Genomic DNA, 13,896 nt, shown 5'->3' on the forward strand with positions numbered 1-13,896 from the left:
ATAAAAAATAAAAAAATAAAATATATATATATATAATATTTAAATATAAAGATAAGATGAGATAAATGAGGTTCAAGCCTCGTCTTAAAACCAAACGAGCCTAAAAAAATCTCTAAAAAAACAAAAACAAAAAAATAAAGAGACGCAGTTTGTGCGTGCGGGCGTGCTTTGGGCAAAAAAGAGATGGGGACGAGAGAGGTTTACGAAGAGAAGCTAAGGAACGGTAATCTCTTCCACGATCCAACCATCAACCCTGGCCTCGGCTCCCCACGCTGCCCTCGCTGTCTCTCCCTCTTAATCCCTAATTCGGTACTTCCTTTCAAACGCACTCTTTGTCTCCGGCCTTGTTTTTTTAATCGGAATGTCCATTACGCGTTTGATGATTTTACTCTTCCGTAAGTTTTGTGTACTTCTTTCTACTGATGATCCAGGAAAGGGGTGAATGGACCATCACTCCCGTTCTCCACGATGCCACTGCTGTGGTCAGTTTCTTCTCTTACCTCCTCAATCTGTAACAGTTGTATTAGTCTGTTTATTTTGGAAGCTGACTTTCGGTTGATTTGTTGTTGGTTTGCGTTAAGTCTTCGAATAAAGAATTATGGATTACTAAACGTTAATTGGATTCATAGAAGTATGAGATTTTTTATTTTATGCGCGTGGTATCCTTGGCGTCTTCAAATGTTAAACTTTCTAGAGCACTATTGCTGTTAAGTTAAATGCTCTTGCTCAACTCTTCCTGCTTTGTTCTTCTAACTAGGCTGGGACTGGTTTTGGTGCAATGCTTAGTGCAGTTCACGGTTTCAATGCAGGTATATTCGTGTTCCTTTATCTTCCCAAACTATTTACTATTGTATACAAATTTTTATTTTTTCGATCGGTTACTTTTGTGTTCAATTTAAGTGCTTAGTATTTTCTTTTTATTTCAGGGATCCCGTATCTTCAAAATCTCGTGAAGGGACCAAAGTGGCTTCCTTTTGTAGTTGGGGTAGATCTCATATACTTTTTCTTTGCTTTTGCAATTGTTTCGTTTTTTAAGTTAATTTTCCAGTTATTCTTCATTTAGCTTGGAAGATTGGTAGGATAAGTTGCATGTAATTCTGCTTAGCTTACCTTCATTGTCTTTCTTCTCCACAGCTTCCCCCACTGCTACTCTTTTCAGGTGCCAGTGCTGCATTTGGAGGTATGGTGTCCCCTCTTTCTCTAGCAAAAAAGTGCGATGATTAAATTTCAATTTAGTTCCTTTCTTGAAACTGGCCCTGAAACTTCCTTGAGTTTTATGCACAACATAATCTGTTTCACTTGCCGATCTGGTCCGTTAACAATGTTTTCAAGTATTAAAGTAAAAGGTCCGTTATTTGTTAATGGCCGATGATCTAAATTCTGTGTATTTGGTTTTCAAAGAACATATTCCATCTAGGAATACTGTTGGTCTGGTTCTTTAGGTAGCCAAAGTAGTCTCTGATATGCTGGTTTCCCACAAATTCAACTCACTCAAATAGTTAGCTGCAATCATTTAGGGAAAGAGGCTAGCTCAATCTGCAAGGAGCTTGGTACATATATACTGGAGTGGGGTGGTGTAACAATCCGTTCCCGTAGGATAGAGATGTTAACGTACATAACATATTGCCCGGTAAAGAGATTCCTATCCTGAAATACCGCATTTATTGAAAACATTAATTAAACTGAAGATAACTGTTTAGTTGAAAACTTAAAACTGAAAATGTAAAATAGAAACATAAACTAACCTTATACGTGACTTTTTATCATAAAAACATAAAAGAACTATATCCTTGTACTAGGTCTACTCCTGGTCCTCCAGCTTTACGTCCTTACAACCATCATCTGTGACATTTAAACATAGAAGAGAACAAACAAACAAACAAACAAACAAACAAAAATGAGTCGAATACTCAGTAAATAGTACATCATACCGTACAATATAACTTAACAAGACTTAATTTTTGAAAGACTCTTCAGACAAACATTTACCATTCACAACTTCTCATAGCATGTCTATTCATCATCAACATGAGTGGAAACATACATAATCATGGCGAATATATAAACGTAAATGCATAATTTACTTATTTATCTTGTCTTTCACTTATTATATGGTAAACCACGCTTGAGTCTGTAGCACCCTATAACTTGTCATGACATGGAGTGAAACACGCTTGAGTTCATGTTTCACTTTACATAAGGTGAGCCACGCTTGAATCCGTGGCACCGCATAACATAACTTGTGGTGAACACGCTTAGGTCCGCGTCACCTTTAACAAAACTTGTGATGAACATGCTTAGGTCTGTGTCATCCTTAACATATCTTGTGATGAACACGCTTAAGTCCGTGTCATCCTTTGTTTTTTAGAGAAGTAAAATAGTATATTAATAAAAGAATAGCAAAATGCTGCGTTCAGTACAAAGAATGTCCTAGACTACGTAGGGTCCACAGACGTAAGAAAATCATGTAAGCTTCGGCCATTAAAACTAACAGCAATAGCCCAAGTACAAAGAGTTCTAAAAAAGAAAACTTTTAGCTCCTTCATTGATCTCTCTTTGTCCTCGAAAGTCCGTTCGTTGCGTTCCTTCCATACGCACCACATAATGCATATCGGGATTATCTTCCACATCGTCTTAATCTGGTTATTGCCTCTCAAACCTGTCCAGCTAGCAAGAGCCGCCGCTACTTTATCTGGCATAACCCAACCCAAGTCTAGTCTACGAAAAACCTCATTCCATAACTCTCTAGCTACCTCACAATGTAATAATAGATGGTCCATGGATTCACCCCCCTTCCTGCCCATACAACACCTATCTATAATGATCACCCTTCGTTTTCTCAAATTGTCCGTTGTGAGGATCTTACCCAGAGAAGCGGTCCACACGAAAAACGCCGCTTTGAGAGGCGTTTTGTGTTTCCAAAGCTTTTTCCATGGGAATTGAGAGGATTGCCCTTGTATTAGGGCCTTGTAGAAAGCACAGACCGAAAACAATCCTTTTCCCGATGGTATCCACCACAACGAATCTAGAAGCTGATTACTTGGTTTGGTTGAATACAAAAGACTGAAAAAGGCTTCAAAAGTGTTAATTTCCCAATCTTGTGCCGCTCTGCTAAAACTGACATTCCACTGGATATGCTCCCCCACAACCACCATGACTTCCGCCACTGATTTATCTTTGTCACTTGCCACTGAGAATAATGTTGGAATACATCTTTGAGTGCACAATTACCACACCAGGTGTCATACCAAAATTTGATCATGTTTCATTCTCCTAGACGGAGCCTAGTGTATTGAGAATAAACCCCCCATCCTTGTCTGATATATTTCCACAATCCCACACCATACGCCCCTCACACTTCTTTAGTACACCAACCACCCCATAATCCTCCATATTTACTTTCGATCACCACATTCCAAAGAGCTTCTGGTTCTATATGATATCTCCATAGCCACTTGCCAAGTAGCGCCTGATTAAAGGTTTTTAGCTTTCTAATGCCAAAACCCCCATTCGAGATAGGCCTACAAACCTGCTCCCACCTGACTAGATGAAATTTGAACTCCTCAACTATTCCGCCCCATAGGAAGTCACGTTGTAATTTCTCAATGTGGAGTGCTACCCTTGCTGGAATAGGAAACAAAGATAGGAAATAAGTTGGGAGGTTAGAGAAAGTACTCTTTATTAATGTAATTCGGCCCCCTTTAGAAATGTACATTCTTTTCCACCTTGCTAAGCGTCGCTCGATTTTCTCAATCACTGTATCCAAGAGCGTAACAGCTCTCGAGGGAGCCCCCAAAGGAAGACCAAGATACGTCATGGGAAGAGTAGCAATCTTACACCCTAGAGTACTAGCCAACTGTCTTAAGCGCTGAAGCCCACCAACAGGCACCATCTCTGATTTGTCCAGATTCACTTTCAAACCTGAAACTACCTCAAAACATAGAAGAAGTGCCTTCAGTACTCGAACCTGGAGTTGATTCGCAAAAAATGAGGGTGTCATCCGCAAACAACAAATGAGAAATGTTAATACTACCCCCTCCTGGGGTTCCAGTCGAATAACCAGTCATCTGTCCATTTGCCACCAGTGCTGTGATCATTCTGCTCAAAGCCTCCATCACAATGACAAAAAGTAATGGGGACAACGAGTCTCATTGTCTCAGGCCTTGAGTATTGTTGAAGAATCCAATAGGGCTTCCGTTTATTAGAACTGAAAATATTACCGTAGATATACACCAACGGATTCATGATCGCCATCTCTCCCCGAAGCCATACTTTCCCAAAATGTCAATAAGAAAATCCCAGTTAATATGATCATACGCCTTCTCCATGTCTAACTTGCATATAATTCCTGGATAGCCAGCTTTCAATCTAGTGTCCAGGCATTCATTAGCGATTAGCACTGCATCTAAAATCTGTCTATCCTTTACAAAAGCATTTTGGGGCTTAGAAATTATCTTCCCTACAGCCTCGCTAAGACGGTTTGCAAGTACCTTGGACAGAATCTTATAGACCCCATTGACTAGGCTAATGGGTCTATACTCCTTAATATCCTCTGCCCCCACCCTTTTTGGAATCAAGGCTAGAAAAGTGGCATTTAAGCTTTTTTCAAACTTTCCATACGAATGAAACTCCTGGAACACCTTCATAAGATCATCCTTTAGAATCTCTTAACAAGTTTGGAAAAATCCCATAGAGAAACCATCAGGACCCGGGGCCTTGTCTTTAGTCATTTTCCTTACCACTTCTAATACCTCTGCCTCTTCAAACGGCCTATCCAGACGACTAACATCCAAAGGCCCAATGGAATCGAATGCCAAATCCTCTAGCTTTGGTCTCCACCCCTCCTGTTCAGTAAGAAGTTGTTAAAAAAAACTAACCACATGATTGTTGATCACCTGCACATCCCTACACTCCGCTCCATCAATCTTCAGCGTTTCAATGTTGTTGGATCTCTTGTGGGAGTTAGCTACTCTGTGGAAAAACTTAGTGCTACGGTCACCTTCCTTCAACCATAGCGCTCTAGACTTCTGCCTCCACGAGATCTCTTCTAATAGGATGATCCTCTCGAGTTCTACGACCAAAGCTAGCTTTTGTGCTGCTTCCTCCTTATTCAATGGCCTTGACTCTTGAAACCTTTCTAGTTCTTGTTTCTCTCTTAGCTTTATTTTCTTGAGTTTCCCGATATTACCAAAAGACTGCAAATTCCATAGCTTTAAATCTTGCTTTAGAGCCTTTAGTTTTCCAGCAAAAATGAAACTAGGGGTACCCTGGATCTGGTATGAAGACCACCACTGTTCGACCCTATCCACAAAACCTTTTAATTTCAGCCACATGTTTTCAAACTTGAAGTGCTACCTCCTTCTTTGGATCCCCCCACAATCCAGCATGATAAGCCAATGATCCGAACACAAACGAGGCAGTCTCTTTTGCCACACCTCGGGAAAGTGGGTTTCCCACTCTGGGGAAATTAAAAATCTATCTAATCTAGACCAAGTCTGATTATTAGCCCACGTATATAAACCCCCGCCAGTGGTAGATCCACGAGGTTCAGCTCAAAAATGCATTCCGAGAATTCGGACATTGCAGGACGCATTCTTCTATTTCCAAAGCACTCGCTTGTGAATCTTATGACATTAAAATCACCACCAATACACCAAGGAATGTCCCACTAGCTATGTAGACCAGCTAGTTCATCCCACAGTAATATTTGATCCTTGTCTATGTTAGGACCATAAACACTTGCAAAAGCCCACATAAACCCGTCACTCACACTCCTAAATGAGCATGCTATTGAGAACAAACCCACGGCCACCTCCAATTTCTCCACCACCCGTTGGTCCCACATCAATAACACACCTCCCGAGGCCCCATTAGCTGCCAAATATGCCCAATCAATATAAACACAGCTCCATATACTTCGTATTATGTTTGTAGTGACCGTTTTCAATTTTGTCTCCTGTAAGCAAACAATGTCCGCCTTCCATCCACGCAGTAAGTTTCTTACTTGAAGACGCTTACCGGCATCATTTAGGCCACGAACATTCCAAGATATAATTTTTTGTTTCATTTATTGGAAGAAGCTAGCCCTTTCCCTTTTGATCTCTCCCTGCTTGAGCTACCTTCAGAATTCATTGACCATGTTAGCCTATTGAGTTCTTGCTGTTTCTTGGACCCCGTTTTCCTTTGTTGTTGATGACTCACTTCAATGGCGGTAAGTAACGCCATGAATTGCTCTTCATAACCTTCACACTTTAGTCCCACCATATCCTTAATGTCATTTACTGTCTGGAACACCCAATCTGTTACGCTTGCTGAATCTGGGTACATACAATTCGGGGGAATTGGATTCTACACCCTAAAGTCCCTCTGTCCCTCCATGTTCATTTCACCAATCACTAAGCCTTAACGTAACTTGAAGTGAAACACGCTTAGGTCCGTGTTTCACTTAACATATGGTGAACCATGCTTAGGTTCGTGTTTCACTTAACATATGGTGAACCACGCTTAGGTCCATGGCACTGTCTTAACATAGCTTGTGATAAACACGCTTAGGTCTGTGTCACTCTTAAATATCTTATCTTTCTTAATGCATGAGATATTATTTAATATCATGAACTTTTCTAGCATGGTGTATACTTGTAAATGGCATAGCATAATATGACATATCCTTATATATGGCATGGCATAACATGACATATTCTTGTACATGGCACAATATGATCTAAACATAAACATTCCATGGCATACATGATCTGAGATCTGTATGAACTTTACATAACATGCTTGATCTAAATGACATTACATAGCATATGATTTAATGACTACATGAACATGGCATATATGATCTAGGTACCACATGAGCATGGCATACATAATCTAGCTACTTTATTACATGGCATACTTGACTTAATGAACATCTCATGGCTTCCATATGATTTTAGAATTATTTACTCCATCAAACAACAATTCATTCATACAAGCATGATGTCATAATTCATCAAAGATCATGAAGGGAATCTAACCTTGACTAAGCTCGTAGCATAGCGTAGACAAACATCATATTATCATATACCATTAGAGAATTTACAGTACACATGCAATTGTATGATCATACTAATTACCTTTTAGCGCTGCTTCTGAAATCTCACGTCGTAGCTCGCGACTTATTCAAGGCACTAGACGTTACTAAACTTTTCTAGAAAACATGTCATAGCAATCCAAATACTTAAAAATCCTACCCTAGAGATAATTTAATAAATATTCAAATATAAAAAGATTACATAAAATAATATTATTCCAAAACTCATATCATAATACTTAATATTCTGTGCAAACATATAACTTGATAATTTTATAAAAATCTAGTTAAGGGTTAATTGTAATATTAACTAAAATAATAGGCTGAAACAATATAAAATAATACTTTAGAATATGCTTAAAAGCCCTTAAATATTTTCTATAAAAAGGGTCTAAGACTAATATATTTATTTAAGTAAAACTTGGTATGATTTAAAATTCAGCTCAGCCCCAATTACAGAAAAACCTATTTAAAGTTACTTGAACAGTTTCTGTAAATACAACCAGCCCATTAAAAAGAAAGTACTTTTCAAATGGGCTTAACGCCCAAGGACCCACTATAAATTAAAGAATCAGGTTAAGGATAAAAGAGGCTAAGGGTTAGAGGCATTTATGTGATTATGGAAACATTGGAGGGGCTTTTCGGGAAGTCTGAAACATAACTAATAAAAGGAAAAACACAGATGAATAAAGAACTGCACTTGAAAGTGAAGCCGTGCAACACTTACCAAATAAAAAAGAGAACCAAATGCGGTGGTGGATCTGGTGGCTGGTTCGATGGCGACACCAAGGTGGCTGGGAGTGACCGGCGATGCAACTGGGTCCTCTAGGCAGTGGTGCGACGCGAGAGAGAAAGAGAGGACGTACTAGATGGGCTTACCCGAAACGGCACGAGGTGGCAATGGGTGCCTGGCCAGCGGGTTCTGGGTAGTCCGGGTGGTGCTCTGACCGCCTCTGTGTGGTTGATGGTGGCTGGGGAAAAGAATCGATCTAAGAATGCCTTCTTGAAGCGATTCCAAGTGATGGGTACTCCCTTGCCAACTTCAAGTTGCAGTAAATCCCGTGTGGAAGTCCACCACTCATCTGCCTCGTCAGCGAGCACATAAGTGGCATACTCCACTTTCTGTTCATCAGTACAAAAAAGGGCCCTGAAGATCTTCTCCATTCTCTTGATCCAACTTTCCGCATCGAGCGCTTTTGCCTTGCCGTCAAAAGTTCTAGGATGTTGTTGTGTAAAATGGTTTAGGGTGCAACCGGCCTTGGTAGCTCGGGCTCCTAAGTCTTGATCATTGGCAAAATATCGGAGAAGTCTGGTAGCAACAGCAGCTAACACCTCCGGCTCATTTGGTGGTGGTTCTGTGGAGCCATTAGGGTGCTCATTACGCCTAGTAGCCGGTGCAATTCTAACAACACTATTCAAGCAATGAGCATATGCTAACACAATTACAATCATTCAACAATCATGCAATCAACCAAACATGGCAATAATTAGAACACAAACATAAATAACCTCTTGAACTTCGAGCTGGCCAGGAGTCATCCTAGGTATTTTCTATCCTAGAATCTCTTTTTAAAAAATTCTACAGAATCTCTCAACCTGGCTATGATACCAATTGTAACGCTCCAATGAAAAGCCCAAACCACATGGCCTAAACTCCAAAAGGACTAGTCAATGATACAATTGGAGCTCCATTGGAACCTTATAAAGAGCAAGAACTTCTCATTCCCAAGCAATGTGGGATCCCATACACTACCTACCCTTAATCTTATCATATAGGGGTATCACAGGTGGGTTGCAGATATTTGATCATGTGTTTTTTTATCATATATTAAATCATTTTGTGAAAGTAGATTCCCTTCCATTTATTTCAAAACGTTACAATCCCTTTGGGGAGGTTGTTACAATATGCCGTGATGGGCCTTCAGGGAGTATAGGCTTATAGAATCTGAGATCAGAGGAAAGGATTTTCAGACATATATTGGAGTAGAGGCTTTGACTGGTGAAGGCAAGGGTTACGCACAGGGTGCTGATAACAGATTTTTCTAATGAACCTAATCTGTTGAAGGATTGTTATCATCTGTCACTGAGATTAGTGACATTTGTTTTGATACTTACAACTTGAAACATCGTTAAAGTTTTTATAAAACTCTAAATTATCATTTACAGGTTTAGGGCTCTTATAGCGGTTTGGTATCAGTTACTCTTGTATCTGAGGATTGATTTATGATTACCAATAAGGTTGGAGTGAGAAAAACAAGAAGTGAAAAATTTAATAGCTGGAGTGATTTGGGGAAGGTGGGGTGGAGGGCTTTTGGGTATGCAGCATCAACCAATGGAAAAATATAGTCACTGCCTATCTTGGCACACCTTTCTCTAGAGAAAAAACATGTTCTTGGGGTTCTAGGCTGTGTTTTTAGGAAAATTTGAAGTTATGCATGTACAAAAATTGAACCGGCTGTTAATCTGTTGCAGGTTATACACTTCCAAAGTTTGCTCAACTTACAGTGACATCGTATTATGCAGCCTCGAGTGCCTCCCATTATGGAATTTCACTTCTCACCCGACATATTGAAGAGTCCCACACTACCCGGACTCAGCAAGAAAGGGTTGGATGATTTCTTGCAGGTGCACATATTATGAGGTCTACTTTGCTTTTGCCAATTTGTAAGCAACGACGAACATGTGGTCAGAGATCCATGGAATTTTAGATGTTTAGCATTGTTCTTCCCTTATTTGCCTCTTTATTTTATACTTTCTGTTATAAATTATCGCTTCACTTTGCAGGAGATCATCTCATAATAAAAATGATAGTAATTTTATCAAGTTGATTCTATAAGGTTTTTAACTTTTTTTTTTTTTTTGGGAAAGGTATAAGGTTTTAACTTAAGAGTTGGTAAAATGGTTGGAAACATTGTCCTCTTGAGGTGGGTGATGTAAGGTTGATGATAACCAGTACTGGGTATTTCATCTCGATGAACAGCTCTATCACATTTGTATGCATCGACTTTGGGAACGAAGCAGAAGAGAGTGACAAGAGTGTACCTTTTTGTTCTTCAATAAAATCTCAATGTTCAGTTCATAATTGTCTACCATTTATGTGTTTGTCTTATTTTGCTTAAGTGAACTATGAGGAAATTCTGTTATGTCTATATATGTATTTTAATGATTTTCTAAGCAGCTGCTTATCTTGTTTGAGCCCTTTTCAAAGTAACTGTGCAGCAATACTAGAGTTACTTGCTTCTAAGAGCATTGTTAATAGATTATGCATGTGTAAAGGACAATTTTGATGAATGTAAGATGAATTTAGATTTTGACTATTCTATTTACTCAAGTCTTTATATTGAAATATCTATTTTTTCATTATATAACAATAAAATAATATAAGATGAATTTGATTTTGGCTATTCATATTAAATTTTTACATTGGATTATGTATTTATTTATTATAGTAATGAGTAATTAATAATTTAAAAATATTTAATTTTTTTAATTATTAATTTATTTTATTTTATCATATTTTACTATTTAATTTAAAGAAATTCATGTGAATATTGTAAAAGTAGATGGAGAGAAAAGAGAGTTATAAAAAATAATGAAATAAATATTTGATATCTGTACAGTATTTATTAAATTTGGTTTTAGATTTAGATTTATTGTAGTTAAAAGTTACTGTAGTTAGGATTTGGCCAATTCAATGTGATTATTTTTTATATCCTATTCGTTATTTGAAGATGGTTTTTGATGTTTAGATATTCCAATGAGGAGGCTCTAAATGGGAATATCAATTAGGGAAAAGTGAGGAATACTTGGGTTGAAGTACAATGGGCGTGGTAGTGAGTCATGATGGATAGAGATGGCAATATATTACACGATCCGTTAATTCAACACGAACACGACACGATAATAGCGGGTTAGAGTTTAGTTTTAACGGGTTTGGGTTAAAACGGATTGACCCGTAAAGACAAGACACAATTTCTTAACGGGTTGATAACGGATCAATCCGTTTTGACCCGTTATAACTTGTTATGACACGTTAAGAAAGTTAAAGCTACAAGTATACCATTCTACCTAAAAGTAAAATTGTTAGAATTTTAATTTCGATATTTTTATTGTTTAGATTCTAATTTTGGATTTATAATTAGTTTTATAATTTTTATAGATATTGTAATTTTAACATTTATAGAAAATTATGTTAAATTTAATCAAGTCAAACAAGTTAATTTTAGGCTATTCAACCTATTTATATAAACAGTTTGAAATTGATCGTATTGTTTCGTGTCAACCTATTTAGTAATATTCACTAATGGGTCAAAACGGATTGACACGACACGTTATGTTAATAGGTCGTGTTAGGGTTTGAAATTTTGACACGATAAGCTTAATGTGTCGGGTTAGAGTTTACCTATATGATATAATATACATGCTTTGATACGATACAAACACGATCCATTAATACAATTTGACACCCTTAATGATAGATCGAGTCCATACTTCATAGTATTATCACTTTACTTTCTTAGGTTGGCCAGGTTAATCTGCCTTTGTATTGGAAGCTCAGATGGGCTAGGCCTTTATGCTACTTCCTACAGGCCCGCTTTTGGGTTGGTTTTTTCTATTTTTCTCTTTATATTTTTTTTTCTGAATCTTCTATTTATTATCTTTACACTATATATTATATTCTTTTTTAAAAAAAAAATTAAAATAATACTTCTACTCATCATTTATATATCATACATTAGTAATATTTTTCGGCTCTAAGAAAATCTTAATTCCTCTCTTTTCTAATCATTTTAAACAGTTATATAAGAGTATTGACATTTGCTTAGCATGAGATGAGATAATTAGTAGGAAAGAAAGATTACTTTAGCTGGCGTTCTTAAGGCTGCCGCATACAGTACGATTCAGCATATAGTAGTAGTATCACGTGCGGCCGAGGAGGAAGGAAGGAAGGATTGATTGCATTTACTTTTGTGAACATTATTATATATAATTGAAAAAAGGAAATAATTATTTTCTTAAAATAATTAATTGATAATAAATAAACAATTTTCTGTAGTGATATATATTTTAGTACAAGGAAGAAGCAATGGTATGTGTAGGCTGGCTCGCTCACACGCAGCAGATTGGAGCGGGACCACGCCGTACGAGCGTGACACTGGTTTTTGGTTGAAATGCAGCTCAGAACGAACGATGTAGATGATCAGAACCAAATTAGGGGCCACTGTATAAACTGTCATCCTAGCTCGTTTACGACTTTATAGAGGCGTGGGCCGATGGTTCTTAAATTCCACTGCTCTCTCTGTCTCTCTCAATATCTGATCTTGGCATGGAAGAAGCTGTAAGATCAAGAAGTGGTCCAAATGATAAATGTGTATGTCTGCTCTTCCTTCTATATACCTTTATTATCATCTTTGCTGATCATCACATGATGCCTACCCTTGATGTTGCATTTTATTTGTTGTGGCCCCCACTTTCATAGTTGGGCTATAATTATATGGAAAAACATTTTCTCCGAATTCTTGTCGAATAAATAAATAAATTTTTTAAAAAAAAACATGCATTTACACGTTGAGTTTTACAATAAAAATCACTTCATATAATATTTAGCTGTTTAAATACTTCCTAAAATCTTTAAATTCGGAGAACAATTTGAGATTGCCAAGAGCATGTGACTCAGATGGCATGAGATCTAACTTCCATAAGAGAGGTCTTGGGTTCGATCCCCCTCCCCAATTCTCCAATATCAAAAAAAAAAAAAAAAAAAACAATTTGAGATTTTGATTACTGAGTAGAATTATTTTGAAGAACTTCATGATGTTATAAATGAAAAGAGACCTCAATTAAATATATGCTTTAATATTGATTATTTACTACTAATTACATGTACCATTAATTATAGCTTTAAGCTAGACGGGCGGAAAGGCCAGGGGATGGCCCTCCAAAATCTTGAACCTTGTTAGAAGTCACCATTTTCAGATTCTATTAATTGATCTCATGTTTATATTGTTTGTTAATATTCGACGAGTTAATTCATCGCTTAGTGGTCATGACTCATGCATGACTGATCATGACGATGGATGAGATTCTGTTCATTCATGTCCATCGTTGACTTGCGGTTAATCATGTTATATGTGTGTGTATATATATATATATATACGCTCTGAAAATCGTGTTTTTTTACACAGTATTTATATATATATATATGAGAAATAATATTTGTAATCGTAGAATGTATAAGCACCACACAATCTTTTTTAAAAAAATAATAAAAACAAATTAAATCCACATGAAAAAAAATTAAAATTTTAATATTAGGTTATATTTTTATTTAAAAAAATTGCACAGTACTTACACAATTCATAACAAGCATTATATATATATAAGTGCGGAACTAGAAAATGATCTAGTTTGGGTCCGGGCGAAGTTATAAAAAATGGGGGGAGATCAAAGTTAATTTTTAAGTATTTCACCTTGTAAAAAAAAACTCATAAAATTAATTTTTCAGAAATTTTGATAATTTTTGGACCATTAATCTATCGTTCATAATTATTTTCTTTTCCTTAATTTTACCTGGGAAAATAGAATAACGTACGAATGGAAACCGTTTTCTACATAAATTCTTATTATTTAATCAAATATCCTAGCTAACTTCAGGATCATAGTTTTATTATATGATTAAATATCCTAATATATAGCAGAAATGGTGGAAATGACTTAAAGAAAAGAAGAAGAAGAAGAAATGGTGGCCGGAAATGCCATTCAAGATCATCAAGTGGCCGGCCGTAAATCATAATCATCAAATTAAATATCTGATCACT

General features: G+C 36.9%; 1 protein-coding gene across 2 annotated transcripts; it reads left to right on the forward strand.

The window, feature by feature from the left end:
• The first annotated feature begins 103 nt into the window (after positions 1-103).
• Positions 104-9,901, forward strand: LOC122279324. Of its 2 annotated transcripts, none has more exons than XM_043089888.1 (6): positions 104-309; positions 432-482; positions 758-809; positions 927-985; positions 1,135-1,180; positions 9,602-9,901. In XM_043089888.1, the coding sequence occupies exons 1-6, from the start codon at positions 184-186 to the stop codon at positions 9,691-9,693; spliced, it is 426 nt and encodes a 141-aa protein (XP_042945822.1). In that variant the 5' UTR covers positions 104-183; the 3' UTR covers positions 9,694-9,901. The 2 variants fall into 2 exon arrangements, with proteins under 2 accessions (XP_042945822.1, XP_042945821.1); XM_043089887.1 differs by having other exon boundaries at positions 106-309; positions 9,551-9,901.
• The last annotated feature ends 3,995 nt before the right edge of the window (positions 9,902-13,896 follow it).

The sequence above is a fragment of the Carya illinoinensis genome, chromosome 10, assembly GCF_018687715.1.
Source record: "Carya illinoinensis cultivar Pawnee chromosome 10, C.illinoinensisPawnee_v1, whole genome shotgun sequence".
In the NCBI taxonomy this organism is placed as follows: Eukaryota; Viridiplantae; Streptophyta; class Magnoliopsida; order Fagales; family Juglandaceae; genus Carya; species Carya illinoinensis.

Coding starts and splice junctions, on each gene's coding strand:
- LOC122279324 (XM_043089887.1), top strand. CDS start 184: ATGGGGACGAGAGAGGTTTACGAAGAGAAGCTAAGGAACGGTAATCTC. Junction 310..431: donor CCCTCTTAATCCCTAATTCG/GTACTTCCTTTC, acceptor CTGATGATCCAG/GAAAGGGGTGAATGGACCAT. Junction 483..757: donor TCCACGATGCCACTGCTGTG/GTCAGTTTCTTC, acceptor TCTTCTAACTAG/GCTGGGACTGGTTTTGGTGC.